Raw genomic sequence first — 17,941 nt, 5'->3', positions numbered from 1 at the left:
GTAGACATATATACATATAAGAGAATAGTATTTTTTGGCTTGGAGTAAGTCAAGTCAATATTATAATAAACTCATTATGGACCACATTAATTTTGCTTTAAATTATAAATTAAATAATAATAATAGTAATTTTCTTTAAAAATATTTTATCTTATTTTTCACTTAAAATTGAGATACAAACTATTTAAAACTTTTGAAATATCATCAAAATTTACAACAATCCCCCACATATTTCAAAAGTTATTAAAAGTTGTATAAAAGAATTTCATGGATTAACATCATGGATGTGATGCATCAAACTAGTGTAGCAAGCTATATGAACTAGTCCTAGAATGATAGTACTTAACATACAGTGAAATTGGTGTAGCAAGCTATATGAACCAAAGACACTTTATGTATGTTAGAGGTCTACCACTCACATCACACCCCCACGGTTCTTGTTGTTGACGCTGTGGTGCGCTAATAGGCCGTGCCCGTGCCTGGTTATTTCATGAGTGCTCTAGAGATTTCGCCAAGATCTCATACAAGCGGCCCCACTCAACACTCACATAGGTGATTTCATCAAGTGTATGCTGCAAATCATACACCACCTATAAAGGATATGAAATTCATTAAAAGCTACATAAGCTTATCCTCTCAATAATGCAGTGTCTAGCACTTTCTCAATTTACACCATAGGAAAAAGACACAATCAAAAATTAATTATATAATTTTTGGTGCTAGCAGAACTAACAAGTGACTTGTTCTTACCCATATGAACCTTTTTCATGGGATCTCCAATCACAAAGGTTGGGTTCCCATCACTTATTAGTTTCAATTGGCTAAGTCCAATTCCCCTCGATGTGTCACAAATTAATTTCTTCCCAGGGGCTTCGTCAATGGATTGACCAAGATCATTCTGATCTAACTTCACATAAATTGAGAATATTATCTCATCTTTTAGTAGCTACTTTATACACAAATGAAGACACATATTTTTTCCCATAAATAAATATTGACTAAGACGTCTCTAAGTCAATCAATCTCATACTTTTACTCAATAAACTTGATATCCACAATTAATCTTATTCAAGTTTATAAAAGTATTTTGATTTCCACATTAGATTTATACAGGTCTGCTTATATGATCATTAAGCGACGCCACTATCAATAATAATAAATATAAATTTACTATTTAAATATTTATCTTACAGGTCTGTTTTCGAGCGTCAACTTTTCATCAGATTAAAAAATAAATAAATATACTATTAGAAGCATAATCAATTATCTACATTGTATTAATTTAATACAATTGTCCATCTCAATATAATATGATAATTAACATATTCTTTTCAAATATTTTATGTGATTAAAAATCATCATAAAAAATTTCACATAACTCATTAAATAAATTAAACACTAACCTTCCAATAAATTGAATTTCTTTTTTCACTCCCGATAGAAACGATAACTAGTCAACTTTAATTTTTAACCAGTCAAACCACAAGTGTACTCCTTCATTACACATTAACTCAATAGAAATGAAAAATAAATTACACACTAATTCAATACAAAAATATATTTATTCTCATATAATCAACTTTATTAAGCATTTTCATACTATGCTAAAATAATAACAAATATCATATGTAATAATTTATGATATCACAAATATTTCATGATCCTGTCAAATATAGATAATTTCATTTCTATTTCACTTGGTCTGTCATCAAATCATGTATATCTAAAATTACTTCATGATTTTTAGTAAAGTAAAACTAAATAAAATATGTCAAATATTACTATTCATACATATTTGAGTATATCAAATTAAGTTCCCATAATATAATTATTATATATATGCCCCCACGATAAAATATATTTTCGCAAATTAAAAATACACATATTAATATATTTTATTATCACAAAAATATATGTTATAACAAGAATATCTCAATACTAAGCAATTAACTCAATTAATTATTTATTTTAAATAGTATTACACTCTATTTAATTAATATAATTAAGAATTAAACACAAGATTCATCACTGAAATATAATAAATGAGTAAACAAAACTCCACAATCACAAATAGATATTGAATCCTCATTAAGTCACTATAGAAATAAAAAGACTTGTTTTTTCTTTTATTTTTACGGATCAAAACATCAATAACAAAGTATTCTACAAATAAATATTTTAGCAACTGTATAATTTCAATCAAAACTTATATTCATTTTCAACATTTTATTTTAAAAAAAAAACTCTAATAATATTCATTTGTAAAATAAAGTTAGATGCATATCGGCAAAATAATATATAATAATTATGCATTAGTGTATGTAATAATGATACCAACATCGTATTATTCCTAATGGCATGCTAATGGCATAAAAGAAAACATAATTTCTATAATCTCTAACGTAAAAGAACATTTCTATTTAGTAAAATTTAATAATATTATATTATATAGTTAAGACAGAATAATAGCTTATGATAAATGTTTAAGAAAAATAAATATTTTTAATTTAGTTACCACACATCATTCAAATAAATAAATGAATAATTATCACCAAATATTAACAATACTTTTTTTCTTTCAATAACAATACACACATACCATTAAATTATGTTGGCCATAAAAAATACTGTAATTAGTTCCAGTTAAACTAATTAAACACGAATTTATTTATATAATCTATATCATATATCATAAAAAGTAATCATTATTTTCGCATAAGAATTTTTTTTTTATTCACACAATTCTTAAGCAATAAAATAAAATTATTGAGGAAGAAAAACTTACGTGATTTTTACAGAGTCAAATATTAGAGTAATCCATTATGCCATCATTTTTTTTTTCACAAAACCAAATGCTCGTCAAAACTCTTTATGTCTTTTTGACTATTAACAAAGATAAATCCTTAAGATTGTTGTAGAATTTGATCACCCATGTAGTTTGATTCCATTTTCTTGTAATCATTGATTTTTGACCTGCAAAACAATAAACAATTATATAAACCTGAGGCGTGTAAAAACACTGTCCTTAAGGATTTATCCGCCTCATAAGCGCAAATCCCCCAGGATTCAACAGGTTCTTCCCAGATTCTCATTTTAAATCTGAGGTATCAGAACAACAAGAACTACTCTTTGAGATGACCGGAAGATGTAATCCAAAAACAAAAGAGCAACAAAAGAAAAGGAAGAATAAAAGAGATTTGGTTAGATTATCACGTTAAAGTACTTTATTTTTCCTACCATTTCTAAAAGTAAGAGAGTAGACATATATACATATAAGAGAATAGTATTTTTTGGCTTGGACTAAGTCAAGTCAATATTATAATAAACTCATTATGGACCACATTAATTTTGCTTTAAATTATAAATTAAATAATAATAATAGTAATTTTCTTTAAAAATATTTTATCTTATTTTTCACTTAAAATTGAGATACAAACTATTTAAAACTTTTGAAATATCATCAAAATTTACAACAATAAAACAACTTGACATGCATTATGTCAACATAATTAAGTGTCTCTGCATTAATGGTTGTGAATGACAATTCATAAGCTTATGTGTTCTCCTTCCTCTATTGTTTTTTTTTTCATCCTAGCTTACCTTATCCAAGTTAATATTTATATATCATGCTATGAATAGAGAATTTATTTGATATTCTTTTTAAAGGGAAAATAAGTAGATCTTTTGAAAAAATGGAAATAGGGATGGGAGAGAGGGTATATACACGTGAATCAAAATGAATTAGTCTATGTGATTGTAGCTTTTGTTGTTTTGTAGGAACCTATTTACCTAGACATGTGAACGTGCTGCATGATTGAAATTCCTACATGAATATGAACCACTATCTCAATTCAATTCAAAAGAGGAATTGCTAAATAAGTAAGCAAGTCACTCAAAAGAGAAAAATAAAGAGAAACTTTGATATTTTAAAATTTTGTTGGTTTCTTCATAAATATATTTTATTTTATTTTGATAAAAATAATATAACTTAAATAATTGGATATTGAATACTATATTCAATAAAATTTTAGGAGAATGAGGAAGCAATATTTTAAAACTAAATCGAATCGGCTGGTCGAATTAGGAATCAGAAAGATCACCGATCTGGTATGATTGTTGGAACAGAGAATAATTGAACTAGTAGGAACCTGTCAGAATAAGTGAAAATCGATAAAATTGGTGATCGACGATTTTGGAAAATCAGTTGATTCAATGCTTGCTTTTTTTCTTTTCCTCAGACAAAACGATGTTGTTTTGATACTTTTTTAATTAAAATTAAAATACATAAGAGATTGAAACTTCAGAAATTTCATTTTAGTTGAATTGGAAACGTTGAGACTGAGATTTTAAAATAAAAACCCTAGCCTCTTTGCTTCCTGCTGTCGTTCACGTACGACCTCTAACACTGTTTTTCTATTAGCCTCGATGAGTGCATCCTCTTCTTTTATATCTATTTTCTCTCTGAGCACTTCCTCTGCCTTAGATGATCGATGTTTTAAAATACTTTAGCAGTTAAAAAAAATTTCATTCTTAGTTTAGAGTTCTTATTACTTACTTTTTGTTTGATTTTAATATATTTAACGAATGAATTTGTGAAATTATGATATTTTCAAATTTTTTGGTGTCATGATTTTTTTAGAGGTCGAGTCATCTGTTTCGACCAATTTAATAAGTATATAGTTTTATTATAGAGATTAGTTTATTCAAATGAGATATAGCTTTATTCAATTTAGTCTTGTCGTTCGATCAACGACCTAGTGATTTAACCAATGAACCAGTGACCCAATATCATTATTGATTTGATGACCCGTCCAGTTTTTAAAACATTGAAAAAAAATGACTTAAATGATCGATAGATACACACAACATTGTATTTGCTCATTTATTGTCTACAAGTCACTCCATGATTCTTGCATTATGTTTATAGCTGTAAATAGGTGGCAAATAACCATAAATAGGTGGCACACTAATTACTTTCTTTAATTCAATTATTTGGAAGTAAGTATTTCATGGTATCGGCCATTTTTGCTTAACAACCACTACAAGAAAAGTTGGATGTAGCCATGTAATGTTGCGACGTGATTATCACGTGGCTCCAAAAAGATAGTTGCGACGTGATAATCACGTCACTATCAGGTTTTAATAATAAAAAAATAAAGCCAACGTTGGCACATGGGGTGTCAGAAATTTTAATTTAAAAAAAAGTTGCGAAGTGAAAAACACGTCGCAACCTTTAAATAAAAAAAAGAAAAATGTAAACAGATAAATTAGTCTGACAAAGGGGGGAATTCCAAAGGGGGGAATTTCAAATTTTCATATTTTTTTGTTGCGGCGTGTTTTTCACGTCGCAAACGTGTTTAGAATTCCACGCCAACAATTTGACTGACACATTAATTATTGTGTGGGTGTTGCGACGTGATTTTCACTTGGCAACCTAGACACGTGAAAATCACGTCGCTAATATTGATATAGGTCTTCGCGTCTTGCTCCTCTTCCCAGAACCCCCTTTCTGCTTTTCTCTTCTTCCTCTTCCCCCAAACCCTCTTCCTCTCTTCTTCCACTTCCTCCATAATCCACCATTTTCAATCCTCTATTTTTGTTACAATCTCCCATTTTCAGGTATGCAACCAATCTCCACTTGTTCTTGTCCATTTTTTTTTTTAATTTTTTTGTTAAGAAACTGATTTTGATTTAATATGTGTAGGTGAAGATTTTTGATTTTGATTCTAAGAACTCACTCATTCTTCAACTTCATTAAGGTATGCTTTTTTCAATTTTATTTATATAATTTTTCTGATTTTTTTTATGTGATTATATATATAATTTGTTATAGTTTGTGATTTTTTTATGTTTTTTTAGATGATTTTTTTTATGTGATTTTTCTGATTATATATATATATATATATATATATATATATATATATATATATATATATGTTATAGTTTGTTATAATTTGTGTTATATGCTATAATTTGTTATAGTTTGTATTATTTATAGTATGTATTATTTATTTTTTGATGTGATTATAGGTTAATTTGTAGTATAGTTTGTTATAATTTGTAGTAGTTTGTAGTATAAATTGTAGTATAATTTGTTAATTTGTTATAGTTTGTTAATTAATAGAATGTTATAATAATTAGAATGTATATTATTTGTAGTATGTATATATATATATATAGATTAATTTTTAGAATGTATATTATTTATTGAATGTTAATTTTTATGTGATTATATAATAATTTTGTAGAATGTAATATTATTTATAGTATGTATAATTTTTAGAATGTCATTATAATTATAGATTTTATAAAAACGGAAATATTATATATAATATGTATTATTGTTAGAATGTATATATTGTTAGAATGTTAGAATGTATATAATATTTTTAGATTGTTATAGAATGTATATATTGTTAGAATGTATATGTTGTTAGAAAATTATATTGTAGAAAATTATTTACTTATAGTTGATATAAGTAAATGACAGTCGTACACAAAAAGCTATGGTAAGTTATTTAAGCTATCGGTATTATTTTTTAAGCTATTTGTATTATTTGGTTAAGCTATCGGTATTATATTTGGTTAAATTATCGGTATTATTTGGTTAAGTTGAGTATTATATTTGGTTAAGCTATCCGTATTATATTTGGTTAAGCTATCGGTATTATTTGGTTAAAGTTGAGTATTATATTTGGTTAAGCTATCCGTATTATATTTGGTTAAGCTATCGGTATTATTTGGTTAAAGTTGGTATTATATTTGGTTAAGCTATCCGTATTATATTTGGTTAAACTATCAGTATTTCTTTAAGCGATGAATTGTGATGTATTTGGTGGTGATTGTGAAGTGCCGATAAAGTGTTGATATATATGAATCAAATTGGTGATCAAAGTTAGAATGTATGTGTTATAATGTATGAGTTAAATCGGGATTATTATTCTGATTTATTAATTAATTCCGACAGGTAGAATGTAAGTGTTATAATGTATGAATTAAATCGGTATTATTATTCTGATTTATTAATTAATTCTGACAGGTAGAATGTATGTGTTATAATTTTCATGTGGCATGTGACATGTTGTGGCGTGAAAATCATGTGGCAACTAAATTTGTGGCGTGAAATTCATGTGGCAACTAAATTATATTTAACTTTTTTTTTGTATGTGTAGGATGATTATCAGGCATTGCTTGTACAATTTCTGACTGCTAATCCTAAGTATACTCCAAGACCGGGAGAGCCGCTTCATCCAGATGTAGATTTTTATCTTTGGAGTAAAGTCATTGGTGGCAAGGGGCCTAACGGGTGTTTTTTTGGTGGTGGAAATTTGGCAGGCACCTTGAGATCTGATGATAGAACTCTATATCAAAGAGTTCTCGACGGGGAAGGAGGTTCACGTCCTGTAACTTTAACAGATGAACAGAGAGACACTGTAAGACAATTGGCGATAAATGAGGTGAGGCGTGAGGCGGCGGAACGTGAAGCGGCACTGAAAGCCCAAATGGAGGCCAAATGAGGGCAATGCGGAGTGAGCATCAGCGGGAAATGGAGGTCATGGCGAAAAGACAATCGGATATGGAGGCACAAATGCGACAATTTATGCAATCCTTTGGTGGAAACCAAAATATGGGGAGTTCTGCGCCGACTGATCAGGAAAATCTAAATGAGGATGAGTTTCCCGACCCGGATTGATTGTTGATTTAGTTTAGTTTTTATTTTGTTGTTATAACTTTTAATTTTGAATTTGTGTAAACTATTAATTAAATTATAATTACATTATTTAGTAATATTAGATTTATAATTTTACTTTCTTAATTTTAATATTAGATTTATATTTAGTTTATTGAATTAATTTATAAATTTTAATATATTTAGTTTATTAATTTAATTATATATATATATATATATATATATATATATATATATATATATTTATATATATTTGGTTTTTTCAAAAAAAAAAATATTAGTGACGTGATTTCCATGTCACTAAGTAGTGACATGAAAATCACGTCGCAACTTTACACATATAATTGCGCTTTTCCAACTACTCTAGGTAAATTTAGTGACGTGATTTGCATGCCACTAGGCAGTGACATGTAAATCACGTCACTAATAAAGATGCTTTTACTGACCCAATCCTGCTACGTCTGCTCTGACTGCAAAAGCATTAATAGTGAAGTGAAAATCACGTCACTAAAAGTTGCCACCTTGCCTCCTGCGACGTGAATTTTCACTTCGCAAATATTGGTTTGTGATGTGATTTTTTGGTTAGTGGCGTGATATTCACGTCACTACTGAGGCTTTTTTTTTGTAGTGAACATCCTTCAATCCCCAAAATATCATGTCTTCCTCCACCACATCTGAGATACAAATCATTTCCAGTACTGGCACTATTATTGAACACACATGCATCATTCAATTAGAACAGCTAAAACTTTCCTGCATGGCACGTTTAATTCAATGCCCTCTTAATATATATGGTACGATCTCATCGATTATGTCGATGGTACCATATCATGCACAATATAATCGCTGGAAAAGATAGGACCAACTAATACCCCATGATATAGTTTCATCAGTCGAACCAAGTGTCATAATCATGATTGGAAATCTTAAGACCTCAAAACAAGCATGAGATGTACCCAAAAAAATGTTAGCAAATAAAACGTGTGCTCGAATAATGCATCTCAAATAACATCTCTTTCGATTCACAAAAGGGTCGCAATCAATATATGAATACCTTAATGACATTAAGGCTCATTCAAGCCTCCCTATTTAAAATATTTGTAAATATACTCTATAAACTCCTACTCACTCACTTCATTTTTCAAATCTTTTTCATGTTCCAAATATATCTCGAAATTTTGTTGTGAATCTCTTCCTTATGCCAAACTTATTATATCTCCGTTGAATTCTTTTCTAATTATTTTCTGATAAAAGATTTGTAGACAAGAGCACCTTCTAAAAGGACAACATGACAATGATCTCTACCATATATTTCTCCCATTCACCATCATTACCTCAGATATTTACCGCAAAAGCTTCCACTCACACTTTATAGCTTCATATATAAGGGCATCCATCTCCTAGTATTATGAAACATCATCTACCTTCTTGCAAAATAAAGACTTCTAGTGAAACTTGCATTTCATGTAGCAATGTTAAATTCACAAGTTACATTTTTCTAATTCTAGTATTACAACAATCAAACCCCTTGAGAACATTTATACTGATGTTTAGGAACCGTCTCATATAAAATCTTTAGATGGTTTCTCCTTTTATCTCGTACTAGTTGATCATTTTACCATGTAATGTTGTATCCATTAAAAATAAAACAGAGATGTCTCTATTTATATTTTCTACCTTTAAAAATACAAATACTGTTGAAAAATATTTTAATATTCCTATCATTTCTCTCCCCTTCCATAATGGAGAAGAATTTGCTAAACTTAAATCATTCCTTAATAACCATGGAATTTCTCACTTCAAAACACTTCCACATACCCTAAATTAAATTCTCCATCAGAAATGTGTGATTGGCACATAGTTGAAATTGGAAAATCACTTATTCATTGGCAGAACTACGTACCCTCTCAATATTGGTCTCTTGCATTCAAAATTGTTGGATATTTTATCAACCAGTTACCAATTTGAATCTTAAATGAGGTCTCATTTTCAAGTATACACAATAAAGAGACTCATCTCTCTCCCATCTTCTTTCTTTTGGATACTTAATATTTCTATGGTTACGCCCCTATATGTCCAACAAACTCCATCCAAGATCAACATATTGCATCTTCTTAGGTTATGCCGACTCTCAATATAGTTACTTTTTATTTATATCCAAAGTCCTAAAATAATCTATACTTCTAGACATGTAACATTTTTATTACATTTTTATTTACCCCACCTTCTCACAATCATCATCAATTCCGCCAATAACTACACCTTTACCTAGCTTACCTCTTCAGACAACTATTTTGATAACCCCTCCCATTTCTATACCTCTTCCATCACCCGTTATGCAAGAGACCTCTATACATTTGGTTCCATTAGAAGAAACAATATTGGACTCTACGTATTTATCATGTAGTAATAGTAACAATCTCCCCTTGGGATATGTAACTTCAAATATCATAAAGAATCTTTGGTCTATGAAATTTTCCTCCTTCATTGAAATTCTCAATCTTGAACTTGACAAGAAACCTCGAACACATCCAAATAGAATAAGGGGCTTGCTCTCATGCCAATTGAAATTCTATTCCTTAGGGGGCAGATGTTAGACTAGATGTATAGGATAAATTGTCCAACTTGTTAATTCAATTTTAACACAATATGATAGCAACAATCATTTATTATAAAAACAATAAAGAACATAAATAAATATTGACTAAGTTCGGTGCAACGTATCCTACATCTGGGGGGCTTCCACCCTAGAAAAGAAATATATACTCTTCAATAAAATTAATACAAAGTATCTTAGATGAACAAGTATGTGTTTAATGCCCCTCTTCTTAAGTCTATCCTAGTGTCTTTCTATTTAGCACTCCCAAGAGAACTATTTCACTCTCAATAGGCAGAAGGCCATATGGACTTACTCTAAACTCTTCCATTTCAAGGCCACTTTCCTACTACTACCCATGAGACTTTGTTCTAGACTCCCCTTAAATATGAAAACTCTCTCACTTTCACTCAAATACTCTCCCAAGTGTTTAGACAATAACAATATGATTGATAAGATGAATCAATAAAAAACTACCACAAATACTTTGTTCTCAAGCTTATAGAATTAGTATCTATGAACAAAGTATTAAACTCAACTAACAAACCAAACTCTATGTCTTAAGATATGAATGCAGACGCTAGAGTGGTGCACAAACTATAACACAAACAAAGACTCAAAAGATAAATCCTAACACAAGGAATCTTTAATACTTGCACACCTCAAACGTTAAGTTTGAGTCTCCTTAAGTGGAAATGCTTCTTTTGGGATTTTCTAATGGGCATTAGCATCTTTGATCTCGTCCATAAATATAGGAGATTTTGTTTTGATTTGTTTCTTAACAGCCTCTAAAAAAATATTTGATTTGTTTTTATTTCAAATTTAAATCTCCAATTTAAATTTATTTGATCACGTGTAATATACTCAAACAAATATACATAAATGCATTGCTAAAAGATAGAAACAGATTTGATTGAAACCCAACCAGAAATTACATTCAGAATAACATCCATCATGGTCTACTGTCAACGGCCAAATGTTGCACACATGCTGGATCAGTCAGTTTAACATATGTCCTTATGACATAATTATGAATCTTGAACAAATAAAATAAAACCTTTATTTGATATGAATTATAATTTCAACTTCTCAAGTAAAGGATTTAGAATAAATCTCTTGCTAAAACGGAACCACGCCTTTAAATCTTGGATTGAAGATCTTCTCATTAGTTTAAATCCACATCTAGTAATTAAAACAAATCCAATCAAATCTCTTTCATGGAATATTGGGTTAATTAAATCTTTAGCATAATCTTGGATAAAATTAAACCAAGTTTATCTTCAAAGCATATCCAATTAAATCTTTTCTTCAATGCAAATCCAATCAAATCTTCCAACTCCAAAACTTTTTATTTTATTCATATCTAATTAAATCTTCTTCAATCTTATGGATTAATACAATCTTTTCAGCAAATTTTATTGAATAATATTTGCTAAAAGATACAACAACAAATCTTCCAGGAATCAAACATCAAAATGCATAGATTCACTCGTAAGTCTTGGTTTGCAGACTGAGGCCAGTTGTTCCCCACACATGCTGGAACATCTTATCCCACATGTTGCCTCTACACAAAGTTCATCTTGTACTTATGTTGTTTTACCTAATGTATCCAATCAAAAGAAACAACATGAGCCAATCGTACCTTGATACTTTCTTATGTCAATAGGAACACCGGATTGGGGTTGATCAACATAAGTGTTATAACCCATTGGTGTAGCAATCTCTTTTGCAATTTTCCCTAGAAAATTTCTTCAATAGTTCTTTGCAATATTTGGATTGATTGATGAAGACACCATTATTTGATTACTTGATTTGTAGTCCAAGAAAATAGTCCTGTTTACCCATCATAGACATATAGAATTCTCCTTACATCATCTTTTAAAATTATTCACAAAAGTCCTTATTTATTGATCCGAATATGATGTGATCAACGTAGATTTGAACAATTAAGGTGTGATCTGTGATCTTCTTGATGAATTATGTTGTATCAAACTTACCTTTGCCAAATCCTCATTCACATTTAGAATTGTTAAGTCTATCATACCAAGCCCTTGGTGCTTGTTTTAAGCCATAAAGAGTTTTCCTCAACTTATATACATGTGAAGGATTCTTGAAGTATTCAAAGGCAGAAGGTTGTTTGACATAAACTTCTTCATTGATGCATCCATTCAAGAATGCACTCTTGACGTCCATTTGGTATACTAAAAATTTAAAGAACACGCATAAGAAAGTAATAATCAAATAGCTTCTAACCTTGCAATCAGATCAATGTTTCGTCAAAGTCGATTCCTTCTTCTTTATTATATCTTTGGGCCACCAATCTTGACTTGTTTAGAACAATTATCCCATTTTCATCAAGCTTATTTTTAAACACTCATTTTGTGTCGATGATGTGTTTACCATTAAGTCTAGGAACAAGTTCCCAAATTTTATTTCTTTCGAATTAGTTTAATTCTTCTTGCATGGAAAGCATTCATTAGTCATCCTCTAAGGCTTAATTTACCTTTGAAGGTTCTATTTGAGAGACAAACGTCATGCTCAAGCAAGCATCCTTGAGATTGAGACTAGTATATACTCCTTTGCTCATATCACCAATGATATTGTCGATTAGCTGATCACAATAGGTCATCCAATATTAAGGAAGATCATTTTGGTTTTGATCTTGTTTAAAAAACTTCATCTTCATGTCTGGATTTTTCAATATCATAATCTTTGATATTGTCCTCAATTGGTACTTCTACTAAATCATCATCATCACAAACAACAACTTTATCCTCCTTAGAGGGGTTAGATTCATCAAAAGAAACATGCATATACTCTTAAGCAACTATAGTTCCTTTATTGAAAATTCTAAAGGCCTTACTTGTAAGAGAGTAGCCAAGAAATATACCTTCATCAGATTTTCCTTCAAACTTACCGAGATTATCTTCGCCATTTTTTTAAAACAAAGCATTTGCATCCAAAGACATGAAGATGATAGATGTTTGGTTTTCTTCACTTGTAAAGCTCATATGGTGTCTTATTTAAAATAGGTCTAATGATTACACGATTACTTACATGATATGTCCTGCATACCGCATTCGTCCAAAAATATATTGGTAGATTTGATTCACTAAGCATTGCATTTGAAAGTTCTTCTAGAGACATATTCTTAATTTCAATCACACTATTTTGTTGTGGAATATGCCATGTTCATCACAAAATTCTTCAAATGATGGATTTTGAAATTCTCTGTCACAGTCACTTCGAATTGACTCGATCTTCATGGATTTCTCGTTTTGCACCAACTTTGTATACTTTTTGAATGCTTTGAATGCATCACTTTTATGAACTAAAAATAAAGTCCAAGTAAATATAGAAAAGTCATCAATAATTACTAAGGCATAAGAGTTACCACCAAAGCTTCTTAACCTTGAGGGACCAATCAAATCCACGTGTATCAATTGAAGAGGCCTTGTAGTAGACACCAGATTCTTTAGCTTGAATGAGACTTTGGTTTGTCTGCCCTTTTAACAAGCATCACGCAACCTATCTTTGATAAATTTTATCTTCGATAATCCAATGACAAGGTCATGCTTGACTAGTTTATTCAAATGCTCCATATGAGTATGTGTTATTCTTTTGTGCCAAAGCCATGCATCATTATTGTTACTTACCACAAGACACTTAAATTTCAAAGATAAATCGTCCAATGATATCATGAAGATATTGTTGATTCTTTTTCCTACAAGCTTTATTTCATAAGAGACTTCATCTTCCATAATGCATTCATCTATGGTAAAGTTGATCTTGAGTCATTTGTCACAAAATTGACTAATACTTTGAAGGTTATGCTTCAAGCCTTCAACATCGAGAACATCATCAATTGTAGTAAATGAAGGAGTACCAACTTTGTCAATACCAATAATCATTTATTTGTTGTTGTCTCCATATGTGACATATTCTTTTGATTTTAGAGTAAAATTGTCTTGTTTCCGGTCATGTGCTTGAAGCACCACATGTTGGTAGTGGTATTCAAACACTCATCTTGGTCATTATCATCTAAATAGTGTGAGGCCATCAAAACGATGTTTGCACATTCTTTCATTTCCAAATTAAGAAAGTATAACTTAATTTGAGCCTAACTACTTCATTTTTTTTGGGCATAATGGGGTGACTCACTCACTCAAGTATTGAAAGTGTAAAATTTGAATGTGTCCAAAGATTCTAAAATTTAAGAACTTTTATGACTTTTCAGTGTGGTGAAATATCAACTCGAAGGGTGAGAAAAGTAATACCCTTTTATGGAATGTGTAACAGAGAGATGTATACAGAGAATTTCCTATATAAAAAAACAAAAAAGTAGTTAGGCCCAAATTTCACTACTCGAGTGGCCAGAGTGGAATTGAAGCATAAACCGCTACGTTTGATATCTGATAAACTAACACTACACACGGTCACCCTCCTCTCCCGACAAGGACACAGAAAAACAATGGCGAAGCCAGAGAGCACAAGCAGAACCTCAAGATGGTCCCTCGCCGGATTCACAGCTCTAGTCACTGGTGGAACGCGTGGAATCGGGTTTGCTTTGTTTTCTTTTCAATTTTTTTCCCTCATTTTACTTTTTTTTTTCTCTGATTTTTATGCACACTCTTTTTTCTTGAATTAAATTGAGTTCCATGATAATGGGGTTTACTTAAACAACTCAAATTTACGATTTTTCTCGGTTTTGAATTTTCTGGGGTTTGGTTTTTTACCATATAGGCATGCTGTAGTGGAAGAACTGGCTGAGTTTGGTGCCACAGTGTATACTTGTTCTAGGAATGAAGAAGAGCTTAATAAATGCTTAAATGAGTGGAAAAATAAGGGTTTTTCGGTTCATGGATCGGTTTGCGACGCGTCGTCTTCTTCTCAAAGAGAGCAGCTTATTCGTCAAGTGGCTTCTGCCTTCAATGGCAAGGTCAACATACTTGTAGGTTATTTCTTACCCTTCTGGATCAACTTTTGATTTGAGAAAATTATTCGTATAATACAAATATTCGATTTTGTTGAAAATGTCATGTTCTTGTAATAATCTTGTGAGCATAGGTAAACAGTGTTGGAACGAATGTGAGGAAGCCAACAATTGAGTATACAACCGAAGAATATTCGAAAGTGATGGCTACGAACTTGGATTCTGCATACCATCTATGCCAACTGGCGTATCCTCTTCTCAAAGAATCTGGAAATGGAAGCATTGTGTTCATTTCCTCGGTTGCATCTCTCACAAGTGTAGGTTCTGGAACCATCTATGCGGCGAGTAAAGGTAACACTATGTATAATCGTTTGCTCAAATATGACAGGGCGTAAACCATTTTGAAAGCAATTTATTTACTAATGCGATTTACTGTGATGTTTTCTTCAGCTGCAATCAATCAGCTGACAAAAAGTCTTGCTTGTGAATGGGCAAAGGATAATATAAGGAGCAATTGTGTTGCACCCTGGTATACAAAAACACCACTTGTGGAACATGTAATGCTCTTTCGCACCTTGAGTTATCCGTTCCGAGGCCTTACCATATTTTTTTTATAAAGAATGGTTAAGTCATATGGAATGATAATCTTCAAATGACAATGTTATGTACGTAACTTATGTTGCTAATTGTTTACCTTTCTTACAGTTAATTGCTAACGAAGAGTTTGTGAATGAAGTACTATCTCGAACACCGATAAAGCGGATAGCAGAAGCACATGAAGTGTCTTCCTTGGTGACTTTCCTTTGCCTGCCTGCAGCTTCCTACATCACCGGACAGATTGTTTCTGTTGATGGAGGATTTACTGTGAATGGCTTTCAACCCAGCATGAGGATTACCTAAAGCAAGAATGTCATTTTTATTTTCAGCATTTGTTTCCATAACATAATAATGGTATTCATCAAATTCTGGCTAGAGTGCATGGCTTTCAGTTTGTCATTTATCATTTATCATTTTATTTTTTGAATGGTATTCTTGATCATGTTCATCTACCATGACTCGTCTAGGAATGAATAAATGGAACGGAAGCCACCATGACTCATCTACCAGAAGTCTTGCCTGCATTTTTCCTGCAGAGATCAATATACTCTTGAACAGATTCTGGTTCTTCATATTTCTCTTGATGTTACTCCAATGATTCTGCATGATTCTGTTGAACAGATTTTTAATGTTACTCTAATATTTCTCTTGAACAGATTCTGCATGATTCTTACATGTGTCCTCCAATGACTTCTATGGTTTTAAATTGTGGTTATAGTTATGTATTGCAATAAAAAGGAGGAAACACATGTTGATGTGGTTTCTGTTGCAGTGAGACCACCTTTATATTGAAATTGCAACATTTTAGTTGTCACTGCCTGATTAACTAGTGGAGATAACTCAGATTCACATGGGGTGATGTATGTGTACTTTGTGGGTGGGATTTTTTTTTATCTTTGAAATCTCTCTGAAAATCTATGTTTTAGTAAAATAATACTCTCGAATTTTAAAATTCGAAGTGTGTTTTTTAAATTTTCGAATTTTAATTTTAAAATCCTCTTTAAGACATGAATCTCTTCTTCTTTCATTCACTTTAGCATTTCAAATGTTTTGATCTATAAATTTGAAAATCATAACTATTTTGAATGGATGCATGTTTATTTTCCTCCTAGGTTACTAGTATAGTCCAGTTTCTACAACTTCAGAACACATAAGAGCATTTCAAATTATAGAATGTAAACATATTTTTAGGAATGCATTCAAATTATATAATCTGAACTATGGGTGTTCAAAAATATGATTAATGGAATTGTATATTTGAACTGAATTGTATTGCATCTTAAAATAACTAAATCACTTAAATGATTAATGAATTGAACTATTTAATCTAAACAGTTTAAAATCAGTTCAGAATCAATTTCCTTTTATAAACTAATTTAATTATATAAATTAGTTTCTCATAAAAAATAAAAAATCAATTGAGTAAAAACAAATTCTTAAACTAAAAAATAATTTTTTTCTTTAAAAACAAATTCTTAAACTAAAAAATAATTTTTTTTCTTTAAAAACAAATAAAAAAATTTGGGTAAATATTTTCCTTAAAATGAAAAAGCTCCACAATAATAATACACCTAAGGGGTGTAAGTCGATCAGAAAAAACCAATTAAACGGGTAGTATAAACCAAACCAACCTGAAATAAAACCGATTATTTATGGTTCGGTTCTGAAACTGAACTGAGCCCATAAAAACCAATGTGATTTGGTTTGGTTTAGTTATCGGTTTTAGTTTGTAGGAACCGTCAAATCAATGAACCAAACCAATAGAAATAATTATGTTCTAAATTTTTTATTCTAACCATCATTAAGTTCAAATTTTGTATTGGTCCAACCATATTCCATCTTTATTTTCACTTTCTATCTTTCAACAAAACACATCTTGAACAAAATCAGCGCCGATTTTAGACCTGTGCAACCCGATGCGTTACACAGGACCTTAAAAAAATGGGGCATGCTATATGATACGACGTATTTATTTAACGAATTCCAAGAATAATGATGTGTTTGATTTTTATTAGTGGGTCAAACAAGTCACTATTGCCTTGTGTGGACATCATGGGGGTGTGGTATTACAGATACAATATATATATATATATATATATATATATATATATATATATATATATAT

General features: G+C 30.5%; 1 protein-coding gene across 2 annotated transcripts; it reads left to right on the top strand.

Annotated features, from left to right (window-relative positions):
- The first annotated feature begins 14,656 nt into the window (after positions 1 to 14,656).
- LOC131661874 (tropinone reductase homolog At5g06060-like) lies at positions 14,657 to 16,610 on the top strand. Of its 2 annotated transcripts, XR_009301289.1 has the most exons (6): positions 14,657 to 14,846; positions 15,030 to 15,237; positions 15,354 to 15,570; positions 15,670 to 15,776; positions 15,925 to 16,170; positions 16,284 to 16,610. XR_009301289.1 is itself a non-coding variant. In XM_058931519.1 (5 exons), the coding sequence occupies exons 1-5, from the start codon at positions 14,758 to 14,760 to the stop codon at positions 16,117 to 16,119; spliced, it is 816 nt and encodes a 271-aa protein (XP_058787502.1). In that variant the 5' UTR covers positions 14,657 to 14,757; the 3' UTR covers positions 16,120 to 16,610. The 2 variants fall into 2 exon arrangements, 1 of the variants encoding a protein (XP_058787502.1); XM_058931519.1 differs by having other exon boundaries at positions 15,925 to 16,610.
- The last annotated feature ends 1,331 nt before the right edge of the window (positions 16,611 to 17,941 follow it).

Source organism: Vicia villosa, linkage group LG3 (assembly GCF_029867415.1).
Source record: "Vicia villosa cultivar HV-30 ecotype Madison, WI linkage group LG3, Vvil1.0, whole genome shotgun sequence".
Taxonomy (NCBI): domain Eukaryota; kingdom Viridiplantae; phylum Streptophyta; class Magnoliopsida; order Fabales; family Fabaceae; genus Vicia; species Vicia villosa.
The sequence above is the reverse complement of the archived record's forward strand: the minus strand, read 5'-3'. Positions and strand labels throughout refer to the sequence as shown.